We start from the raw sequence: 20,785 nt of genomic DNA, 5'->3' as shown, positions 1-20,785 counted from the left end.
TTCATCTGCTGCTCTCGCTTCTTGCGTCCTGCTGTCCTCAACCACCAGCAATCCGAGACCCTAATCCCCAGTGCCGATAGCTTGTGCTTTCCTCGGGACTGTGAGGCGGAACCCACATCCTAAAAGATGTGACTATCTAAGGGAATGTTCTTAAAAAAGGTAGAAGAACATACAAAATATATAGGTGTAAAAAAAAAAAAAAGCGTGTTCTTGGAGGTGAGAAGGGTGCTTGCAATCTTCCCAAACCCTAAGAGCAGTTCTGTTTCCTGGTGTTTATGGTCAAGAAGTGGTCTCCCTATACTTGCCACTCTCGTTAGCAGCACGAGGGGTTCCTCCCTCCCTCGGAGGCATGGTTCAGCAGGTGAGACCTGTGCCGTAGGGGGAAAGTCCTCCATGTGGGCCTGCGTGGCATCCTCAGAGCACAGCTGCTGCAGCCTCCAGAATGGCACAGATGAGGGTTTTTTTTTTCCTTCCTATTGATACCGATTATAAGAGGCAGCCAACTGCCAAGCAGGCAGAGGCTGTGTGCCCCCTGACCCTTTTTTTGGCATCCCCAGTGACAGCTGCAAGGCACTGGTTGAGTGCCCAGAACAAGCCTCCTCCTCCCGTGATTTCAGCCCTCCCAGGAAATTAATTTCATCCTGTATCTATGGCAGTATGCACACGGAGCCGTGAACTCAGCTCTAATCAAGAAAGTAAGGAAGTCAGATTTTCAATGACTGCTGGTCTTGGTTTTTAATGCATAATTATTTTTTCATTCAAAGCATAAATCTAATTTGGATGTTAAGTTGCCAAACTCCTTATTGTGGCTACTGGTAACCTACAGCACCCCGAATGCAACACCGGAGTTCTCAGATAAATCTGTGCTCGTTTTATTTCTATCACAGCAACTATATTTTTTTGTGCTCCGGGAAAAGCAATCTTCAAGGATCCTCAGGGGACCACGAGGACTACCTTCATTTTTGATAAGCAGTTCTGTGCTGCTATTTTAGGAACGTGTTTGGATGTGTAGCTGCTTTTTTTTTTTTAAAAGGAAGGAACAGACCACCTCTGCCACCCTTTCCTTTATTAGCGTATATGTTGGTTGGTTGCTTGGTTGAGGTTTTTCAGACCTCTAAGAACTGCAGTTTGCCCTGGTTTCATGGCACAGGCCTCAGGTGATTTTAGCTGCAAATTTGGAAACCTTGTTTTCGAAATAAAAAGCAGAAAGAGACTTTCAGGTAGATTCTCTGTGGTAAAATACGCCTGTGTCATCTTTAGAATGGTATTTTCAATTTGTACCGGGATTGCTAAAAAATAAATATAAGTGTATTGGGCCTCTGAACACCTAAACCACCTAAACAAACAGGTCGGTGTATTTAAGCCCACAAAAGCAGGGAAATGTGAGAAAGTAAAAACAAGGAAAATACATCTTTGACCTAAGTTAGGTAAACAAAATTAAGTGCTGAAGTGAGGATACAGCAGAATCCAGAGAAATAGAGTGTGCAGAAGGGATGAGGAGCTGCAAACTTGTGTAGCCTTGAGCAAATCCACGTGCAGAGGCAGGTCTCGTGGCTGGCTGCAGCTGAAGCCTGCACAGTGCTGCCTTCTCAGCAGGCCTCGGGGGAAGTGCATTGGGTAACTTTAACCCCCCCACTTCAGGATGCAGGTTATGTGAGGGTGATGCAAGGCACACAGAACTGGTTTCGGTTCAGGAACAAAAAGGGGAGTAATTAAGGCAAGGAAGAAAAGAGGTGGGTGTTGCTACATCAGCTATGGAAAGAGGTGGAATACAGGTGACAAGAGCCACTAAATTTACACTTCGAGAGGGAGTTTCATCCATAAATTATTTCACCTGCAGAAAAATATGTGTAAAATCGTCACAACTGTATTAATTCTGCCCTTCATTTTTCATTTCAGGAGAAGAAAGGGAAGTTATGGGAAACCCAAGGCATTGTCGAGAGTCTAACAGAGGAACAGCAGTGAGTGCTAGAGGGTTGCTTATTTATTTTCATGTGTTAAATGTTAAAAAGGTTAACTTTTCAGGCCCATTTCTGTGGTCAGTATGTATACTTTTTCAAATCTGTTGGTGTTTTTTCAGCTATTGTCTTCAAGATACCCAAATTAATTGCAATGTCTGACTGGAATTGTTTGGTAGCCTTGATTGAAATCTTGCTGGTGGATTCTTTGAATCTTTGAATGTTAAAAAAAAAAAAGAAAAAAAAAAAAAAAAAAAGTACAGGCTTGGTGACATACTGTTAGGTTTTGAACTTCGTTTTCTTGGACTTCTGATTTTTACTTAGTCACTTTAACTGAACAAATAGTTTACCTTACAGTTACCTTACAAATACGTTTTAATTTATCATCTTCTCATGCTTCCTAAACGGTTTATAAGACTATATAAAAATAACATAAATGTTTATAACAAATGAAGAATATCTTTGCTGTGGTACCAGTACATATTATACTGATTTTATTTTTTTGGCTACCAGCTGGAATAATATTATGCTCCTTTTTTATATATACTGTCACTCTGTTTAACTGGTAAGGCCAGAGATTCTCATCCGTAAAGAGGCTAGTTTCTCTTCAAAAGTAGTTTTTAAGTAAAATATGATACAGTTTTCCTTTTAGTGCAGGCACTGGGTGAATGATGCAGCTTCTCTGTCTGTAACTACAGTTGTTACAAGAAAACTTAGGAAAGTTTGTTGGTTTTTTTTGTCTGGATTAGTTCTTTTTCTCAATAATTTCTTAAGGCATTGTAGTTTTGAGACATGCATTTTGGTTATTCATTAAATAGTACAGAAATGGTTTTAAAAAAATATTATTTATTAATGATATATGAGCCAAGAGTTTAAAGGATTAAAGAGTTTATTAAATAATTTAAAGAGTTAGAAAAGGTTGAGGGAATGTATATTTTTGTAATGTATGTCATTCTACTATTTATAAGTATATTCTGCCTATAAATTAAATAGAATGTTTCAGGAACTATTTAAATGTCGTTCAGTCACATTCAGTATTTATAAACTAAGATATTCTTTCTAGTCAAATTAATTCCATAAATTAGCGATTTTCATCTCACACCAAAGTTGCTGAGTGTGTTTTTCCTACCAAACCGCTGAATTCAGTTTCGATAACATGGATTTAACTTTCTTCTCCCTCACAGCTAAATCTGTAGCTTCAACTAGTTAGGAGTCCTATTTAATAAAATACATACAAGAGTTTGGAGTTTTGGGGATCATTTCTAGAAATGTACTGCTACCTTTAACCTGTTAATTTTGTAGCTCTTTTGTCACGTTGTAATAGCAAGCCTTACGTTACCAAGCTGAAACATTCTTTTATTCCTATATTCAAGAGAAAAAAAAAAATCCCATTAAATTCTGATCTATGTGTTTAAGGCAACAATTTCTCCCATCAAAACATGCTCCCAACGGAAGCCTTTGGGTACGCCTGAACTCCCCTAGGGGGCCTTTACACAATTCCACATGCACCTGGACTCTCTGTGTTTGCACTTTCCAAACAACCCTAACCGCAACACTGAGACGAATTTAAAATAGTTAAATATAGATAGGTAATGAGGGAGTCAGCTCCGGTGGGGCAAACAAGAGAGGAAGCTCCTCCAAATCCATAATTTTTAAGTTCTCCAATTTCTCTAGCAGTTCTTGGAGCAGCTCCTCCTTCTGTGGGGCTACCTTCAACCCTTTTGCTTCCAAAGTGTAAACTTTAAATCTGAATCGTGGAAGCATTCTGGCCTACCAAACCGAATGTTATCCATATAATGGAAAATAATTACGTCACACCACGCTGTCCAAATTGGTTGTAATGCCCAGGCCACATAAAATTGACACGATGTAGGGGAATTCCTCATCCCCTGTAGGAGCACTAGCCATTCATAGCGCTTTGCCAGGGCCTGTTTGTTAATGGGGGGTACCGTAAAACCAAACCTGTGACAGTCCTGTGCCACCACATCTGGTTGCCTGGACTGATCAGCTCTCTGTACCAACATGTCCTCCACTGGTGTGGTTCTCGGCAGTGTAACTAAGATGTTTTGAGTTTTTGGGTTTGCATTATCAAATGCAAGCATTTTAAACACACTGCTTTTAGACCCCGCTGTTAGATCAGGATGATCAGGAGTTGCTGCCCACAACCGATCGATAAATTTAGCATATGGTTCCCCAGGGGCTTGTTCTACAGATGCGAATGGAGGTGCTTTCTTTTCCCCTGGGAGATTAAGAAGAGCCCTCAGTGTGAGTTGTGCAGGGAACTGCAACCAAATCTGGGTATTGAGATAAGGACCCGTTCCCTTTAACATCTCTGCAGTGATCCCATACAGAGGGTTCCCCGGTTGACGCAGTTGACCCACTTCCCCCTGTGCTAACCTCAACCATTCCCTTTCAAACAATAACAATGGGGAAGGAGTTAACAATAAGCGTGCCAAGTTTTGACAGTCAAGTGGACACATTGGTTTTGCCTGGAAAATCCATTGAATTATCTGTTGAGCCGCCTGGGATTGTAAACCATAGTCCATAACCGTTTTTTGAGCTTGTTGTAAAAGCTTGCAATCATGAGGCTGCCACAACCCGGTGCATTGCACAGGGTCGATAATAATAGGGCAGGCCAAGGATGTAGCATGCCAATGCCCCTCTATGATGGTGTCACGTCTGTCATTGGAGCACCTGTCCCTCCTTGGTGCCGAAGCGACGGATAATGAGGGAGTCGGCTCCGGTGGGGCAGACGAGAGGAAGCTCCTCTGAATCTGTAATTTTTAAGTTCTTGAATTTCACTAGCAGTTCTTAGAACAACTCCTGCAGTGAAGGTCGATTTTCGCAAGCTGCTGCCGCACCTCTCGTTGGCGAAGCATCCCGAGGGGATTTCTTGCTGCCTGGCAGCGGCACTGATGCTGGCAGCACAGCTTTATCAAGATTTTCCGGCGTAGGGGGTGAGGAGGGCAGCCCCCACTCCCCATCAGCACTCTGCTCCGATAGTCCCTCAGTTATTTCTGCCGCTTATTGCTTTATTGGAGAGGTCATACCCCAAACCAGAGTGGGTGCAGGAACTGACGATAAAGATCGTGCCAGCCACGTTCCTGAGGTCTCAGGTTTTGTACTCAGCGGTCTGTCAGTCCCAGATGGTACTGACAAGGCTTGCACCACTGCCACAGCGAGCTGCTGTTTGGTTTCCATACATTAATCACTGTGTGCCACGTGCATCTTTATCCAGCTTCCCACTGGAGATGGCGTTATCCCATAAGCGATCCCCTACGTGCCGCCACTCAGCTGGGCGAAACTTTAGAGGGATTCCCTTCAGCAAACCCTCCTTCTGAGCCCGGTGCACCAAGGATTTGGTCTTTTTTACACTGCAAGATACACCTGGATTGGAGAAAACACCAGAGAGAAGCTGGAGGGCCGCCTCCTGCCCTGTGGTTATGTCAGACGAGAGGGACGATCTCCACCGCTGTGCTATGCGCCAACTCGCCACACGGTGGCGCCCGTTTGCCGTTTCCACGGACGCCGCCGCTCTCCCGCAGCGACTCGGCCCCGGATTTCCCGCGTCTCGCCGCACGACGTCACTTTCCCGCGTAAATCCGGAATACGTCACTTTCCCGCGTTTCGCCACCAGACGTCACTTTCCCGCGTCTCCCCGCGATCTCTCTGTTCGGGTCTGTGCTCGGGGTCTCTCAGAAGAGACTCACACGAGATTATTGGTCAAAAGCACTCAGACAAACCACTGCATGAAAATAACCCCACCTGCAAGAACACAGCCCCCTGGTCAGCAGTCGTGTAGATCCCGTCCTTGAAGCCAGCTGCTGGCAACGATATTTTTCTCAATTCCTCAGTCGGGCGATGTGGGAACACTGTCATGGGAACTTCTCACAGTCGTCCTGGTAGCGTGGCTTGCTCAGCTGCAGCAAGTCATGGGATCTTTGCTTTTCAACAATCCCTCAACAAGGTGGGACTGTAGAAAACACGTACGGAGCCCCTTTCTCCCATCAAAACATGCTCCCAACAGAAGCCTTTGGGTAGACCTGGACTCCCTTGGGCAGCCTTTACGTAATTGCACATGCACATGGATTCTGTGCATTTGCTCTTTCCAAACAACCCTATACGTAACTCTAAAGTTTCCCCTAAGCCTATCCCCTAATCATAACCCTAACCCTTACCCCTAACCTTAACTCTAACCCTAACCCTAACCCCTAAACCTAATGCTACCCTTACCCTAAACCTAACACTAACCCTAAACCCCTAACCCTAACCTCTAACCCTAACCCCTAACCCTAAACCTAAACCTAACCCTCTAATCCTAAACCTAACCCTCTAACCCTAACTCTAACCTTAATCCTAACCCTAACAGTAACCCCTAACACTAACCCCCTAACCCTAAACCCTAACCCTAATCCTAACCTTGAACCCTAACCGTAACCCTAACCCTATCCCTAACCCTAACCCCTAACCTTAACCCTAACCTTAACCCTAAACCCTAACACTAACCCTAACCCTAACCTTAACCGTAACCCTAACCCCATAAAGTGCCCCAACAGAAGCCTTTGCGTACACCTGAACTCCCCAGGGGAGCCTTTACGCAGCCCCACATGCAACCAGACTCTGTGTCTTCGCTCCTTCTGAACAACCCTAAATGTAACCCTAACCGGAACACTGAGACAAATTTAAAATAGGACCCCAGAAAACGCGTACGGAGCCCCTTTCTCCCATCAAAAAGTGCCCCCAGCGGAAGCCTTTGGGTACACCTGAACTGTTATCCTAGGGGTTACTGCAAAGCAGCTGTACCCGGAATATGATCTGGAGCTCAATGACTAGCACTGAACCTGAGGACTGCCATATCCTGCAATGACTGTTACCGGCCCGTTTTGTGCTGTCATTCCTGTTTAGATCCAGCAGGAGGCTGTCTCAGATGTGTGTTTGCAAACTTTTAGGAGTGCTGTTAACAGCCTTGTTCTAAGAGGCTTTGGAATGTCAAATTATTAATCTCTCAGCTGGTTCCTGCTTGTGGAAAGGGGCATTGGAGATGCGGACTTTTGGATAAATTTGTTTTTGTATGCTACCCAATCACCACTGTTTTTATTTTTTTATTGGAAATGTAATGCAAGGTTGATGCAGGCTATTCCCATCAAGCCTTTGCCTCTCTTCAGCATCCAGGGTCAGTTTGGATATACTGATCTGCAGGTGGAAGAGCTACTGCTGAATGGATGGAGGAAGTGAGGGCATACGAATGTGCAATGGAATGGCTGCTTTGAAGGAAAAGAGAAACCCTCAGAAACAGGGAGGGCAGAGGGTTGAAGATGTTTGGTTTTGTTTTGCTTTTGAGGATTGGATCTGGAGAAGTTTGAGTGGTTTGTATTTTTGTACTTAACCACTCAGGTACCTAGAGATTTTTGTATCGTTCCTACAGTAAAATGTGAAGTTGTATTATCATAGAATCATAGAATCATAGAATATCCTGAGTTGGAAGGGACCCTTAAGGATCATCAAGTCCAACTCTCGACACCGCACAGGTCTACCCAAAAGTTCAGACCATGTGCCTAAGTTCACAGTCCAATCTCTTCTTAAATTCAGACAGGAATTGAACTACCTGATAAAGCAGCTCTCACATCTCTCAGCAATTCACTTTAAGAGCCTGGGAAGCATGAAATGAACTGGGGAACAAATCCTGAAAATGCGTTCTAAGACAAGTTTGAGATCTATTATTCAGATCTTGTTTGGGGACTCAGTGGAGGCAGCGTGACAGTAACGGCTGGGGGCAGAATTCCCTGAGCTCACTTCTAAATGCAGTCACTGAAAGCGAGCGGTGTCCTAAAATGCAAAATTGTGTTGAAAGCGTGAATGTTTCAATGTCAGGTGCTGGGACTGAGGGTGACTGTACGGCCTAAATTTGGCTACTTCGTGCAGTTCTAGGAGCGCTGGTGCAGCTGTAGCTGTGCCGGCGTTCTGCCAGCTCCAAGACTCACTCTTCTGCAGGGATGGTTTACGCTTCAGTCAGCACAAGACAGCCGTCAGTGGAAGGTGTCCTGATCTCCGTCCATTGTCCACGATGGATGAACGCACACAAACCCAGCCAGCTAAGAGCAAACTGCCCTTGGTGAGTCTGCAGCAGGCACAGGAACGTGCCACCGGGTGGCAGCTGTGCTCCACGGCTGCCTTGGCTGCTAGTTGCAGTGCACGGAGAGCCAGAACAATGGGAAGAGTCTAGGGTTTGAGTTCATGACTTCAGGGATGCTTCAGGCCTGGACTCTACTTGGGTGCTTCCCCACAGTCCCTCTTAGCGCTCCTCCCAGAGTTGCTCCTTGTACTTTCAGGGCTACCTCGAGGGTAAAACATGCTCACCTTTACCCAAATCCAGCAGAGGAACAAATACCTTCTATTGCTTTATAAGGTTTATAAATCTGGAAATACACAAGTCTGTAGTTCAGATATGGAGCTGGGAAAACACTGCAGGTTGTAACGGCAAGTATGTCTTCAGAATTTCCATTTAAACTTACAAAGTTTATTTCTGCTAAGTCCAGTCCATGTCTAATGAGCTAATAGAAAACAACTGGTATTACAGAACTTCGTTTCATGGAAGAGCAGTACACGCTGTCTGCAGGCAGCTGCTAAAGGGCAGGATACCACAGACCCCTGAATACCCTCGGTACTAAAAAAAAAAAAAAAAAAAACAACACTTTTTTTAATGAATCAGTGTTCTTTGTAAGTATTGCACCCTGTAACAGTCTCTTTCCCCTGGGGTCGCTCTCAGTTTTATTCTTATCTTTAAATCATCTTTGTATCAGTTCTCTACAAGCCCCTTTCCCCACCACACACGCCTACTCCGTGTTCTAGCCATTTCCCTGTGTTGCTTCAAGTAAGCTGTGTTTTCTCCTTCACTGCCTCCTAATCTGATTTTGGGCTCTTGTGTGTCTGAAAGTGGGGCTGATGTAAGGAAAACACTCCTGCTATGAGAACATGGGGGAAAATAAAAATTTGTGCAGTAGATAAGTTATGCTGCTGGTTGCAAGGAACAAACAGATCTGTGCAATCAAGGGAATACGGCTCTGTAAGATGCTGTCTGTATTTCCTGCTGCTCAACAATTTGGGAATGGGTTTCTCTATCCCCTGGCAACCTAATAATCCTGAAGTCAACAGGAATTTTGGCACAGCTAACTCCTGTTAATGAACTGTTTGCAATGCTTAATAAAAAAAAAGATACAGCCTGTCAATGAAAAAATGCCTCTCTGATTAAAGTCATCTCAAGGAAAGGGTGGAAGTGAACTGCAATTAACCTCCTTCTTTCTGCTGTCCATCATTCTGTCAGCGTGCAGCGACGTTATTGTGCTACAGAGATTGCTTGTGGTGTTCGTGGGCCACCTCAGCAGCCATCTTAGGAACGCTTTTATCCTGATGGCCCAGCGTTTTCTCCAACTCCTCTCTCACTTTAAGCTGACAGTCCGAAATTGCGTTCCGTATGCTCTGCAGGTTCCACTGCGTTCTCAGGAGAGCGTCGTCCAGTGTGAAAACACCATCGCGTATTCTTCGCACTTGGGTGCACACAGCACATGATTTCAGCTCCAGACCGATCTCGTGAACAATTTTTCGGAGGTACTGCTGAGTCTCGTGCACGCAGTGGATTTCTGGAAGGTCAGAGAGATTCTTTAAGAACAGGCCAAGAGATGGCACAAGCTCAGACCTTGTCTGTAAACACAGATGACCCTCACACTTATGCTGAAAGAAATAATTCAGTAGAATAGACTATTTAACATACAGTACAGGTAGATTATGATTTCCTGGAATACTGCAGGATGTCCTGGGTCCTCCAGAAATGAGTATTTTAGAAAACAAACCCACGGATTCAGAAGAATCGTACAGAGGTTTAGCTATTTTAAAGTGGATAAGAAGAGGGACCTTTGTAATAAGAGACAAATGATGTGTGAGGAATAGGAGACAAACTGCAGAAAAGCAAACCATGCTTAAACACCCTCCCACGTCCCCTGAGCTGCATTACACTAAAATACTGGTTAAAGGAAGAACTTTGTCCCACAGGTATTTGCTTTACAAGATGTCTTGCCTCAGTCTAAGATCCTTTTGATCTTGGAAGCTACAAATCACAAATCTCTACAGTGATTGCTAGTTGATGTAAGAGTTCCCACCAATTCATTCTTCATTGTTACTAATGAGAAACTGAATTTTACCAATGTGTTTGCCGTGATATATGCTCAGACTTCCCCAGTGCAGTTTGTACCAGTCCTACCTAGCTGGAATTCTGGAAGCGCAAACTGGAGGCACCGGATTGCTGTGATTATCGGTGGGCTCTTTCCCATGGGGCGAATCAAACCATTGACAGCCAGCTCATAGGCCTCCTGTGTTTTCATATCAATGTTAGAATGCCTGGAAAAGGAAAAAAAGGAGCAGAGCAGACACTGAGTACTTTTCTTCAGTGGGATTCAAAATATACCCGCTCCCAATTAAAGCAGAGCTGCACTTGTTATTATTAAACCTGCCTATGCATTAAGTTTTTGCATAATTTTAATGCTATGCTATGTGTACTGTCAGTAGTGTTGCACAGTTTAGGAGGGAGGTGCTTGGTCACGTCTAGAAGATATTTTTGTAGGTCCAGCTGTAGCTAATAGGTCCTAAAATAGCTGGAGATTTCAGAACACAAAAGGCACACTTAGCTGCTGCCTCCAACCAGAGTGCAGAGCACTCCAAGTAACTTCTGTCTGTTCTTGTTTAGCACTCCAACCTTTAAAGGTTTTGATTGTGGTAAACAAAGTCACCTCATTTCTTTTAAAGATCAGCAAATGGCAGTCATACCAGGGCAGCTGCATTTCCCCACTGGATACGTACAGCAGCAGGGCCTTGTGATTCGTTCCTTGAATGACAGCAAGAATCCGTTCCAGCTTCTCCCTTGTGATATGATCTGCAAATATTAAGGTAGAAACAAAAGTCTCAATTATCCATCCAGAAACTGGAAAGACAGCAGTCTGAAATGTGCCATCAGGGTATTACCATCCCTTTGGCAAGCAGTTGCATCTAAATGGGCTGATGAGAGCCGCTGAGAGGTGGCTTTAGCAGGGCAGAGCCAACTCTACTCGCTGTACCATGCTAATGCGCCAGGCAGCACAGCACTGCTCTGCAAAGGAAGAATCATTTCTCTTAATTGATTTCAAGATGTTGGCTCCAGTTCCTCCTATCAAGTGTTTGAGGAGCCTCATTCAGCAGAAGCTTCCAACCGCTATCTCTAGGCATGATTTATGGAGAGGTCTGGGTCTCACCCCACCCACAGCAACCACTGTGCTCAGGACTCAGCCTGGCCTTGTATTTATTGCAGTTGGATTCAGCACTAGGGGACTAAGACACCTGCAACACGTGGGCTGCATGCATAAACACAGACTAGAAAGCATTTAGGGCATACCTTTTATCACTGTGTAAGTTACCTGCTTGGATTCAGTGGGAATGCTATTTGTTTTGTTGTTTTTTTCCACGTGTTAGCTCAGTTCCTTACCAAATGTCGCCTTCTCTACTAGCTTCCCGGTGTCCGAGAAGTCCTCAGTAGCTTTCCCAAACAGCCCACCGACGGTGTAAACCTTCAAGGAGAGCAAAGAGCGTGATTTATCAAGGAAAGAGTGAGCAATGGAGTAGCAATACTGCACTGTGCAGCCGGCAGAAAGTGCGAGCTGCTACGATGTTGGACAAAAAGATTCCTGCGTCCTCTACACATAGGCCACACATGGATACGCATGTGAAAGATGAAATTCTGGACCCAGAAAAGCTCTGAGATGTGTCACTGGGTTTGAGACATACTCTGCCACGAGGCCAGCGGGGGGCACTGGGCAGGGGTCAGCTGTGGCATTGCACTGGGGTGTTGTGAGCCCAGTCAGGGCCCACACCTACCTTGGTCAGGTGGCAGTGGTAGCGATCCGTGAGCAGCTTGTTCCCGTGGCCCACGCCAAGCACTGAAACACGGGAGAGAGGGGCACCCGTTATTACCTGCATTTAGTCACCCACACCTGCATTTAGGCAGCACTGCACGATCAGTGATGCTTTCCTTCCCCTCCAGACAGGGCCACGTCTCCTCAAAAGCTGTGCCCGAGGAACACGGCAGGACTACGGGGCATAACTACCGGTGTCACACAGCAGAGCTCGGTGTCTCAGAACATCCCAGCGCTCCCAGCACCCCACAACCCATTTTTCTCATGTTTAAGCACTTTTATTTCCCCCTGGGCAGCCAGGCACGGCCGTTCGGCCCCGCAGCACCCCATCCCTCACCGCCTGCCCTCCCCGTGCCCTCACAGCGGGCAGGGACCCACCGAAGACTCCGGAGGCCTTCACGTCCAGCCGGTGACCAGCGCCGACCTTCAGCTGCCTGAACCGGGGGCCTCGGACTGCCAAGGGAAGAAGCAGCATCAGGACGGCCCCGCCACCCTCCCAACACCCCCAACCCCGACCCCAGACCCTTACCCAGGGGGTGCTCGGCCAGCACCGGCACCCATGCGGGCACCAAGCCCGGCTCCCCACCGGCACCGGGGGCTGTGGGTAGGAAACGGATGCGCTGCCTCGGGGGGGGCTCCGGGGCCTCGTTCAGCTCTGCCAAAACACCGAAAGGTCCCGGGGGGAGTGAGGAAGGAGGATAAAAACCGGGGACCCCCAGAGAGGATCCCGGTGCCCCGCGCAACCCCCCCCCCCCCTCTCCAAGCTCACCGCGCAGCAGCCGCGCCCGCACCGCGTCCCGGACGCGGCACCACGACACCCCCGGGGGCTTGTAGACGGCGAAAAGCCCGGCGGGGATGCTCGCCATGCCGTGCCGAGCTGTACCGAGCTGCACCGAGCTGCACCGAGCTGTACCGAGCTGTACCCAGCTGTACCGAGCCGTTCCGGGCCGTGCCACCCGCTCCGCCCCGCCGCTTGCTTCCGGGGCGGGGGACTCGGCATGCTGCGCCGGGCGGCTGCGGTCCTGGGGGTCCCGCTGCTGCGGGCGACCCCCGGGGGTCCAGGTAAGAGCCCCCTCGCCCTCCCCTCCCTCCTGCCCCGTTACCCACCGAGAGCCCGGGGAGGCCCCGCCGGGCTCTGAGCCCCGCCGCTGTCCGCAGGCAGAGCCGGGCTGAGCCGCGGCAGGCCCCGGGAGGAGGAAGATGAGGAGGAGGAGGAGGAGGTGATGATGGAGGAGGAGGGGGGCTTCCCGCTGTACCCCGGCCACATCCCCACCAGCCCGCTGCAGAAGGCGCTGCTGGCTGCCGGCTCGGCGCTGGCGGCACTGCGGGATCCCTACAGGCACGGTAAGGTGGCCCCGGGGGGGTCCCCCCTGCCCGCGACCCCCGGTAACCCTGCAAAGCCCACCCCGAGCCCCCCATCCCCTGGGTGATGCAGTGGGGTTTTGCTCCTTCTCCTGGCCCAGAAAGGCACAAGCGCAGGGTTGTGGGAGGGGGCGAGGGGTCCCCACCACCCCCAGCAGTCTCCTGCGGTGCCCCCAGCCCCATCCTGCTCCCAGCCAGCAGCGAGGAGGAGCAGCCCCGAGGCCAAAGACCCTCGCCGAGCAGGGATTTTCTTTGCCACAAGCTCCCCGCCTGATCCTGGCCGCGGGGATCGTCGCCCCATTTCCTCGCCTGCCCCCCGAGGGGGGCCGGGGGGCACCAAACCGAGTGCACATGCGCCCACCACCCATGCCTCAGCACCCGCTCTCTCTTGCAGACATGGTGGCAGTCCTCGGGGAGACCACGGGCTGCCTGGCCCTGCCGAGCCTACGGGACAAGATGAGACACCACCCCGAAGGTTACCGCATCCTCCAGTGCGTCCCTCCGCATCCGCATCCATCCCTGTCCCTCATCTGTCTGTCCGTCTGTCCTTCCACCTCTCCCCGCAGCAGGTTGGGGTGAGGAGGGAGCTCACCGCCGACCCCGTTCCTCAGCTCCCAGCCCCCGGGTTGCTGATTTCGCTTTATTTTGAATGATTTTGAGGCAGCAGCCTGTGGCAGGGCCGGGGGCAGCAGCGCAGAAGCCCCTGGGCCCTGTTTCAGCTCTGCTGTCTGTTCTGCTTCGCTGCTGTCACTGGCAGCTGCTGTCTGTCCCAGCTGTGATGAGATCCACGGATGCAGTGGGTTTTCTCCCTTGTGCCTGCTGCTGCGTCTCCTTGCATTGGAGGCTTCATCTCCCCTGGCTTGCCTTCTCCTTGGGCACCTCCGTACTCCTTTCCAGGCGCCCACGGCATCTCCCTAAGCTGTGAAACGAGGCCTCTTGTCTTCCTAGACAAGACTTGATCGCTTTTGCTTCCGTGTCTACAGGGACTCATCGAGGACAAGGCTCAGGAGCAGGAGGGACTTAATAAGTCTCTTATTAACCACGATCTTACTGCTCGTTTGCTTTCCTTCTCTCCACTTCTCGTTATTCATCACGCCTGCCGGTTGGGTGTTGTTCCATGAAGGGGCTGGGGAAGGCTGCCTCGTGTTGTGTGTTTGTGCAGAGCCTGATCCTGCCTGGGGCTCTGCACATCCACTCAGCAAAGCACACAGAGCCCCGGGAGCAGGGGCTGAGCCCCGGGGAAACTGCCCAGAGTGAGGGCACAGCACAGACACCGAGGGCTGAGGAGAGACGATCCCACCCATTCCTTGCCCTGCTGCTGCAGCAGGGATTTGTAGCAGCCAGATTTGTGCATGCGAGTATTTTTTTTTCAAGCTGATGAGGTCCCTTTGACACCAGATTTACAAGGAAGCGTCTGCAGCCAGGGTAAAGCTGCTGCAGGTCCTGCTTATCTCCCTGGCGCCTCCACTCCAGGAGCTAAGCAGTTTCTGGATCCACTGCGAGGCTTTTGTCATGAGAAGAAATCGTCCTTTGCACGAAAATAAAAGGTTTTTGTTTAGTCCCAGGGCCTGTTTGCCAGCAACCTGGACAAGGAGACCTTTCCGTGCATGGCTGCCACGTGGCTGGCGATGAAAGCCCGAGCAGGAAAGAAACTAAACTTGCATTTAGGACAAATTCCCTCCCCGATCTGGGGCTGTTGCTTTGAAGTCCTGGCTGCTTTGCAGGGGCACTGAGGAGATCTGCTCCTGGGCCTGGCTGCCAGCCAGCACGGTGGCAGCTCGGTGAGGAGCAGACTGTGGTTCTTCTGACTAAAATTGCTGGAGGGGAGCGAGACGGGAGCTCCTAGTGCCAAGGCTTTGGGTCAAGCCCTTCAGCAATGATGTGACCCAGCACGACGAGGGATGGGGCCAGCAGTCAGGGTCCATGCAAGGAAGATGCTCCTGGAGGGCAGCAGCTGGGGTGGGGGGCTCCAGGTCCCCATTTCTCCGGCCCCCCAGCTGTGGGGGTTTCACGGCGAGGCTCGCTGACTTGTGTTTCCCTTTCAGGGAGCGGCCTCGCATCCGCCTCTCCACCCTGGACATGGAGCGGCTGCGGGGGCTGCCCGACGGCACGCTGGGCCGCGAATACGTCCGGTTTTTGGAGGATAATGTGAGTGTGGGGGTTAAGAGGGTGCTAATAGGTCTCTTGGCAGCCTGTGCCGAGAGCCACAGATGAGCTTTAGAGGGAGATTAGAGCCGTGGAAAAAACCTGTAGGGCACCCTCAGGAAATGAAGGGGATTAGTGGGATCTGCGAGGCTGGGATGTGGCGCAGGGTGTTGCGTGATGCTGGGTACGTCACGGGTGCTGTGTGGTTTTTGTCTGTGTCAATGACATCCACATCATTAGGAGGGGGGAGACGTGCTGACGGGGAACTCATGTCGCTGATTAATGACTGAGACCTGAAGCTTGAGCTCTGGAGGGGCTGAACATTTCCCTTTGCCTTGACAGAAGGTTTCTCCGGACACCCGCATGCCAGCCAAGTTTGTGGATGACGAAGAGCTGGCGTATGTGATCCAGCGGTACCGGGAGGTTCACGACCTGATGCACACCCTCCTGGGCATGCCCACCAACATGCTGGGTGAGCAGCCCTGGGCTCGGCGGTCTGAGCTGCCCAGCAAACCCCGGGGATGGTGTGCGGCCACCGGCCGCTCCCAGGAACCAAACGGGGCCAGACTGGTCAGATTCCCCGATCCTTCAGCCCAGAGGGGCATGCGGGGAGGTTTGCAGCATCGCTGTCCTGCAACAGGAAGCCAAGAAAGCACGGGACGTGCACCCTGTGTCACCCTGCAGGGCGATGCACTGCTGGTGGGTGGGTGTTTGTGCAGCCCCGAGGGAGCGCGGTGTCACAAGCTCTGCACGCAGGCAGAAGAGCCGGGGGTTCCTGGTTGTTCCCCAGCCGTGTATCCCCGTGTCCTTTGCCCTCATTTTGTGTCTGACTCAGTGGCATGTCACAAGCTGAGCCTGGCTGATGAGCCCGTGGGAACCGGCATTTCAGGTCTCTTAGGCTTTGGCTGAGACGGGACCGGGGTTGGGAACGGGCTTTCCCATGCTGAGAGACAGGGAGAGCCGTGCGGGGAATCCTGGTTTAGCATCTCCTTGCTAAGGATCTGCAGGAACCCAGCCTGCTGGGGGGCTTTTCCCAAGCTGCTGGGACTCTGATAGCCCCGTGCTGCTCTCCCGGGGGCGGCTGCTGGGCTGTCCCTGGTGGGTAACGCAGGAGGGGCCTTGTCCTGGCATGGGATCGTGCTCCCCGCCTGCTCCCTGCCTGCTCACTGCCACCTTCCTTCCTCGCAGGCGAGGTTGTGGTGAAATGGTTCGAAGCCGTCCAGACCGGGCTGCCAATGTGCATCCTGGGAGCAGCCTTTGGCCCCATCCGTCTCAACGCACGGTAGGCACCGATGAGGGAGGCTCTGCCCTTGGGGACGTGCCAGCCTTGGTGATGTTTTCCAGCCCAGACTCTCCCGTGTGCTGCCAGCATCTTCTTTCCCCAGCACACCAGGCAGGAGGAGCGGGGCCCAGCCTGGCTGCTGATGTTTGGAGCCAGCAGGACCCTTACAGTGCTGCTCCCTGCCCCAACACTGCTGTTTTGGTGGCCCAGCACAGTACGGGGTTGCATGTTAACCTGAGTTCTGGTCTCAGGTTTGCTGCTGACTGTAACCCTCCCAGCTCACTGTCCTCTTCGGTGCCTGAGTTTCCCCTGTGAGATAAGCAAGAGGAATGCTAGAAGGGTGGAGGGGCACAGGGTTTGCATCTGCCTGCAACGGGAACTTAGAGGAGAAAATCAAAACCAACATCTTCTGCGTGCTTTGTTCCAGAAAACTGCAGGTCCTGGCTACGGAGCTGGTTCCCTGGGCAATTCGGAGCGGGCGCAATGCCAGCTGTATCCTGAACATCTACTACGAGCAGCGCTGGGAGCAGAGCGTGGAGTCCCTGCGGGAGGAAATTGGCATCCTCCCACCCCCAGCTGTGAAAGTGTGAGAGTTCAAGCTACAGGGAGGGGACGGGGGATCCCCCGTTGGCAGACAGCAGCCGCTCCCCTGCAGCACTCCATCTCCTCCTGCCATGTGAGCCCCGTGTGGCTCTGTCACCAGCCGGCCCTGTCCCGGGCCTGAGTTTTCTCCTGACAAGAGCTGGCACTCTCCTGTTGGTAGAGGCCACGCTGCATCTGCCCCTGCCATGACAAAACTTGACCCTTTGTGCCGTTTGTAATTTGGTGGGGAGTTGGCAAGTCCTGCTGTGCTTTTGCCAGCTGAGTTTGGCTGCTCAGGTCCCGCTGGCAGCAGCACTCTGGAACTGATGCTCTGAAATGCTGGGATGGGAAGGGAACAGAGCCAGCACAGCAAACCACCACTTTGGTGCTCTGCAGCTCTAATGCTGCACAGGTAAATCAGGTAAATCCTCCCTCCCAGAGGTTTAAAGCCATATGTTAGTGCTGGGTTGGAGCTAAACCTGTGATTTGCAGAGCAGCCCAGGGGCAGGTTTGGGGTGTACAGCAGCCAGAGCCATGCTGGTGCCCAGCTCTGCTCCCCCGATGGATCGATACGGGCTGTGTTACCACACCGTGAGTGCTTTGTGCCCCTGGGAGCAGCTCAGCAGTGCTCAAGCTCTTTCAGACACGACTCACGCCCTGGCACGCAGGGAGAACATCGGTGTCCTGGTGCAGTGTGCTGTGGCCCGGGGCAGGGTGGCTCAGCCCGGCTCCTCTTTCCTCTCTAGAAGCAGGCAGGGAAATAGCTCTGGATGTAACCCCTGCTGGATCTGCTGCTGGAGAGATCCCAGGCGGCCACTGGTATCCCTGTAGTCCCTCCCCATCAAAAATGTGCAATCTGCACGACTGTACTGGGCTTTCAGTAGGAGTTGTCCCCCTCTTAGACAAGGAAATGGCGTGATTGGGAATAAGGGGCTGAATCCTGGGAGAGCAGGAACAGAGGCTGCTGGGGTGGTTTGTGCTGGGCTGTCTGGGAGCTGATTGCTGTGTGGCTTAATTAAACAGCCACCCAGACTGCCAGTGGCTGGATTGCAGAGCTGTGAAATGCTACGGCAGAGAGCCACAAGGCAGGTGGGTCTTTGTACGTGGAGGCTTGCTGTTGAAATTCCTTCTCGCTTAATAAAGTCTGTGGTGCAGCCCGTGGTTCATTATCCCTGTCCTTCCACTCACCCTCCCCGTCCGATGGGGAGATCTGACGTGGGTCTCTCATTCTTTGTCTGTGATGGTGGCAAAGGCAAGAGGCCGGGCATGCATCCCCAGGGGGACAGGAGCACAAAGTGGGCTGTGGGCTGGGGCTGCCACACAGCTCTGCGAATCCCCCATCCCATTCCTGGAGCAGCCTCATTGCAGCTGGGATTTGCACATGTGGAATAGGTTTGATTTCCATTGCAACTCCCCATTTTCAACCCTGGCTCTGACAAGGCCCCTCTGAAGTCCATGCTAACACCAGCACATGGGCTGCAGCCGCTGGGAGCAGCAGGGCAGAGGGCTGGGATCCCACAGCATCACCTGCAGGACATGGCCCTGAGTCGGCCCCAGCACTGGGCAAAGGGGACATGTGGGTGCCGCTGCCCCCGGGTGTACCCATGCTGCCGTCCTGCGGGGCAGGGAGTTCCTGTCCCTAACAAAAAGGCTAAGTCCCAATTCTGAGATGGTTTCTTGTAATTTACAAAATACTCTCCCAGATTTTGTAGTCCTATTTTAAGCAGATAATAAAAGATATTTTATAAACATACAGAGTGTGTGGGAGCTGTCGTATCGTACTGGTCAAGGTGATAGGAGCAATTAGCCCTAAAACCGTACCCAGAAACATGCTTTTCCGTATCAGAAACATGTTGGGGCTTCAAGGCAGTTAAACTGAAGGGCAGGGGAGATTCACCTCATCCAGAAAGCCGAGAGCAGTGACCAAGAAATGCAGGAGCTGATGCTCCCGAGGAACATTTGGCTGCAGGTCGGACGCCAGAGGCCTGCCCGCCATGCTCACACAGCGCCGGGCTGCGGGTCGCCTGCTGGGCCGGTGCCAGGGCTGCACAAATAGCACGTAATATAATTTTAAACTGCATCTGTTCAGCTGCATCACTTAAGTGCCACTGTGGCTCCTGCTGGCCTTTACCATTGCTTTTCCTATCTGTACAAATAGAGGCAGGGGGTAAGTGGGGAGGGTTTTGGCAGGCCAGGCACAAACCATACAAAAACGTGTGGTTTTCAGGTTGTGTTTGCTGCAGACAAGTGGCAGCTCTGCTATCACCACCAGCGGGGGGCTGCCTGGCTGTTTGGGGACACTGTACCCCAAATACCAACACCTGGCACTGAGGTGACACTGCTGCTGAACCGCATGCTGCCCCCCCAACTGGTGCATGTTTATTAAGCCAAGGGAAGGGCCGTGCCCCCAAAATCTCCTTCCCTGGCTCATTCCCACACAGTTCCCAATAGCAGTGGCACAGCTGGTGCCGAGGGACGTGCGGTGCCCTCAGCTTGACACCCCACAGCCCCAAACTCAGCCTGGCCCTGTAGGCCGGCCTGTGGGGCAGCAGCCTGCCCGGTTTCGAGGCAGTCAGGCGGCTTCGCCTGGCAGCCTCCTGGTTTTGCCACATCACCGTGCTGGAGGGTTTTGTTGTGTGGGTTCTTGGTTATTTATTTTTTTTATAAGGGGTGATGACGGAATCAGAAACACACCAGGAACCCCGCAGTAGTGCCTGCTGCCGGTTTGCTGCTTGCTCTGAAGCGTCAGGGTGGTTTGTTGTTACGTCCGGACACGGAGAGGAAGATTTTCATCCCGGATGGGAGATAAAGCCACGGCACAAACACGGGGATCCACCTCCGGGCCTGCAATAGCCTCGTCCTCCGGCATCCGGCCCACATCTGTCCGGCTGCTGGCGCTGACAGCAGCACCGCTGGCGCAGGCAGCTCCTCGGGGAGAGAGGAGGAGGTTGGGGGGCAAAAAGGGCGCTGAGCCCCACCGTGCGCCCCCCGCTGTGTCCCCCAAACCCAAAGGGGCTTCAGCAGGGCCAGAGCCCTGAGGTGTGGTGCTGGGAGGAGGCTGTGAGGGCTTCCCCACGCTTTCTGCCTGCTTCCTCCCCCCGCTGCAACCGAGACATTAAAAATCAGAGCCCCCCCTCATTTTCCCAACCACAGCCGCGTTCCCCTCCCCGCTGCACCCGGGGCTGAGGGGGGGGCTCCCCGCGGTGTCACCGTGAGCCCGGAGCCTCCTTTTCCCGGGTGGGGGCAAAATACGACTCTGGTGGGACTCGAACCCACAACCTTTGAATGACTCCCGTCACGCCGCGCTAGAAGTCCAATGCGCTATCCATTGCGCCACAGAGCCGTCGGACTGCCCCGCCGCCCTCGCCGCCTTTTCCCTTCCCTCCCTACCTCCTCCCCTTCCCCCCCCACCTCCCCCCGCAGCCCCCGGTCCCGTTCCCGGTCCCGATCCCGATCCCATTTTCCCGGAGCAGCCCCCGGGGGCAGCGCCAGCCCCGTAACCGCGGCGGGGGCCGCGGGGA

At 51.7% G+C, this 20,785-nt stretch overlaps 2 protein-coding genes across 4 annotated transcripts; one reads left to right on the top strand and one right to left on the bottom strand.

Annotated features, from left to right (window-relative positions):
- Window positions 1-7,648: 7,648 nt before the first annotated feature.
- Window positions 7,649-12,825, bottom strand: TRUB2 (TruB pseudouridine synthase family member 2). 3 transcript variants are annotated; one of them, XR_014318843.1, is made up of 8 exons: window positions 12,423-12,825; window positions 12,272-12,346; window positions 11,856-11,917; window positions 11,467-11,548; window positions 10,809-10,881; window positions 10,213-10,349; window positions 9,248-9,595; window positions 7,649-8,622 (listed from the first exon to the last, which is right to left on the bottom strand). XR_014318843.1 is itself a non-coding variant. In XM_082775931.1 (8 exons), the coding sequence occupies exons 1-8, from the start codon at window positions 12,757-12,759 to the stop codon at window positions 9,300-9,302; spliced, it is 948 nt and encodes a 315-aa protein (XP_082632057.1). In that variant the 5' UTR covers window positions 12,760-12,825; the 3' UTR covers window positions 8,631-9,299. The 3 variants fall into 3 exon arrangements, 2 of the variants coding, with proteins under 2 accessions (XP_082632057.1, XP_082632058.1); XM_082775931.1 differs by lacking the exon at window positions 7,649-8,622 and having other exon boundaries at window positions 8,631-9,595; window positions 12,423-12,548; window positions 12,663-12,825; XM_082775932.1 differs by lacking the exon at window positions 7,649-8,622 and having other exon boundaries at window positions 8,631-9,595.
- Window positions 12,818-18,987, top strand: COQ4 (coenzyme Q4). The gene is made up of 7 exons (XM_082775933.1): window positions 12,818-12,955; window positions 13,052-13,237; window positions 13,650-13,746; window positions 15,301-15,403; window positions 15,743-15,872; window positions 16,589-16,682; window positions 17,110-18,987. The coding sequence occupies exons 1-7, from the start codon at window positions 12,892-12,894 to the stop codon at window positions 17,270-17,272; spliced, it is 837 nt and encodes a 278-aa protein (XP_082632059.1). The 5' UTR covers window positions 12,818-12,891; the 3' UTR covers window positions 17,273-18,987.
- Window positions 18,988-20,785: the final 1,798 nt, after the last annotated feature.

The sequence above is a fragment of the Aythya marila genome, assembly GCF_965140915.1.
Source record: "Aythya marila genome assembly, chromosome: 19".
NCBI lineage: Eukaryota > Metazoa > Chordata > Aves > Anseriformes > Anatidae > Aythya > Aythya marila.
This window is presented reverse-complemented; position numbering and strand designations above follow the sequence as displayed.